At 38.9% G+C, this 2,164-nt stretch overlaps 1 protein-coding gene across 1 annotated transcript; it reads right to left on the reverse strand.

Annotated features, from left to right (window-relative positions):
• Positions 1 to 3: 3 nt before the first annotated feature.
• On the reverse strand, positions 4 to 1,909 carry LOC112465077 (ejaculatory bulb-specific protein 3-like). Its single transcript, XM_025032448.1, has 2 exons — positions 1,645 to 1,909; positions 4 to 1,265 (listed from the first exon to the last, which is right to left on the reverse strand). The coding sequence occupies exons 1-2, from the start codon at positions 1,838 to 1,840 to the stop codon at positions 1,066 to 1,068; spliced, it is 396 nt and encodes a 131-aa protein (XP_024888216.1). The 5' UTR covers positions 1,841 to 1,909; the 3' UTR covers positions 4 to 1,065.
• Positions 1,910 to 2,164: the final 255 nt, after the last annotated feature.

The raw sequence follows: 2,164 nt of genomic DNA on the forward strand, positions 1-2,164 counted from the left end.
CAATTAATATAATAAGACGATGTATATTTTTTTGTATAACGACGGGAATGATTAAATATTTAGCTGTATTACAAGCTTTGTAATTGAAACACGTATAGATTTTGAGGAAAAACACATCAGAGTTGAGGCTAATCTATCAAGTAATTGCAAAGAGACTCGAGTGCACAATGTTCTCTTTCTTCTTTATTTTTCTTGTCAATGTATCGTTGTAGATATCGCATTATGGAGTTAGATGTAATCGTTCCTTCGTCGTTATGCAAGGATAATTGTACCGAAATTGCTTCACCTATTTCTACGTGCGGGATCATTATTTGCAGCGAATTATTTTTAATGCTTCTCTCTCCTTTTTCTCTCTATGCATCGTACGTTATTTCCCTTTATGTGCGTAATATAATACATTATTGCGATATATACTCTAATTGCACAATTCTAATTATCCTACCACAACACTTTTATTAATTAAACCATTTTCATGAATGATTGGAATGAATCCTTGCCCTTGTATTCTCGATATTGAAATAGAAATACATTCTGGTGAATCTCTTTTTACACATACATTGCCGATCAATTCTCATTACACGTTATTTGCCGATCTACGTGAACAAAAAGACTTGTGAAACGACTCGTTAATTCAAGGACATTAGCTCGTTACGTTAAATAAAATATTCGCCTTTAAAAGTCAGTAAGTCTGATAAATCAAAATAAAGTAAGTACACATTTAAACGTTCAAGCGCGCTTTTAACCAGAGATTTAAATCAAATCTTACGGCAACAAGAGGCTATTACGCGTTAGTGCAAAAGTGCAACGTATAATTAACGTAAAACTCTAGTTTGTTTTGTTGTTGACTTTTTTTTTAAATGTCCCGTCTCAATATACATGGAAACTTCCAGGTTCCGAAAGATGATGGAACGCGCGACAGGGTTTTCCGTTACGCAATCATTACGTAAAGTGAAACCGCCGTGTGTGACAAGGATTACAAGGTAAGCAATCAAATCCGGAAGACGGAGCCGAGGTCGGCATCGGAGTCGGGCATTACGGGTCCTTACGGGCGACGGGGAACGGATTTTAGTCTACCCTGCCCCCTTCCCTGGATTTATTCTCCAGGTAGCGTCGTCGGTACGCCCCGGTAGGGTCGAATTTGTCCTCCAACAATTTCCAGTCGTCCGGCCTATTGTCGATTAGATGATGGGAGATCTTGTCGGCCATATTCTTCTGCGCCTCGCTACATCCGGCACAGTCGTGCTCCAACGCATCCGGCAGATTTTCTAAAGGGGGACGCAGATCGAGATTATTAACGCACATGGTATATTATCGGGACGCACTTTGTCCCGATTCGTTATTGATTGAAGAACGTAGCGAGAGAACGAGAAATGCCTCAATCGATCTTTTAAACCTCCATTTTAAAGAATTCGTCTGAATAATAATATTAAAATAATTTTTATATTGAATAACTATGATAAAATTTTATTAAAAAACTCTATAATAAAAAAGAAGATGCCTGTATTGAAATCGCAAAATTCTACTTGCTTTCGCTGAGAAAATCTCGGGAGTTTCAAATCTCGGAGTATACACGAGTTATTGGAGTTACGGTTAAAGGGTTAAAGGGCTATGGAAAACGGGCGTCTCGCCGTTCGACGTACTTACTTTTTAACTCTGCCGCGTCCGGAGTGCAGGGGTTCCGATCGAGCAGGCAACCCACGTATCCGTTCAACAGTCTGTCATTGTTTATTATCGCGTCCACGTCTACATTGTCGAATTTCGTGGTGTACGCCTCCTCGGCGAGAACGGAGGAGGACGAAAGGGCGCACACGGCGATAAGGGCGACGACTAGGTGTCCCATCGTATACCGGACAAGAGTGATGCCTTGCTTCCGATTCACTGCTGATGGAACTCCATTACTTCGGATGTCTTATAAAGGAGCCTGGCACGCCTCGTTAGTCGCACGAAATCGTTTTCATGCGTCCTTGCCATAATTTATCGAAAAAAATATGCGAAATGAAGTCACTTCCTGTGTCGATGCAAATAGATGTATTTCTCTGAAAAATCTTTTATAAATTTTTTATCGTGAAGTTATTAAATGTTATTAAAATTATTTTAATATTATTCTTTGGATTATTGTATAGATTATATTATTACTGTAAGAGAATAATATTAGAAATGTTAT

This window comes from Temnothorax curvispinosus, unplaced genomic scaffold (assembly GCF_003070985.1).
Source record: "Temnothorax curvispinosus isolate PA1 unplaced genomic scaffold, ASM307098v1 QBEX01014894.1, whole genome shotgun sequence".
Taxonomy (NCBI): Eukaryota; Metazoa; Arthropoda; class Insecta; order Hymenoptera; family Formicidae; genus Temnothorax; species Temnothorax curvispinosus.

Coding starts and splice junctions, on each gene's coding strand:
- LOC112465077 (XM_025032448.1), bottom strand. CDS start 1,840: ATGGGACACCTAGTCGTCGCCCTTATCGCCGTGTGCGCCCTTTCGTCC. Junction 1,266..1,644: donor GGACGCGGCAGAGTTAAAAA/GTAAGTACGTCG, acceptor GTCCCCCTTTAG/AAAATCTGCCGGATGCGTTG.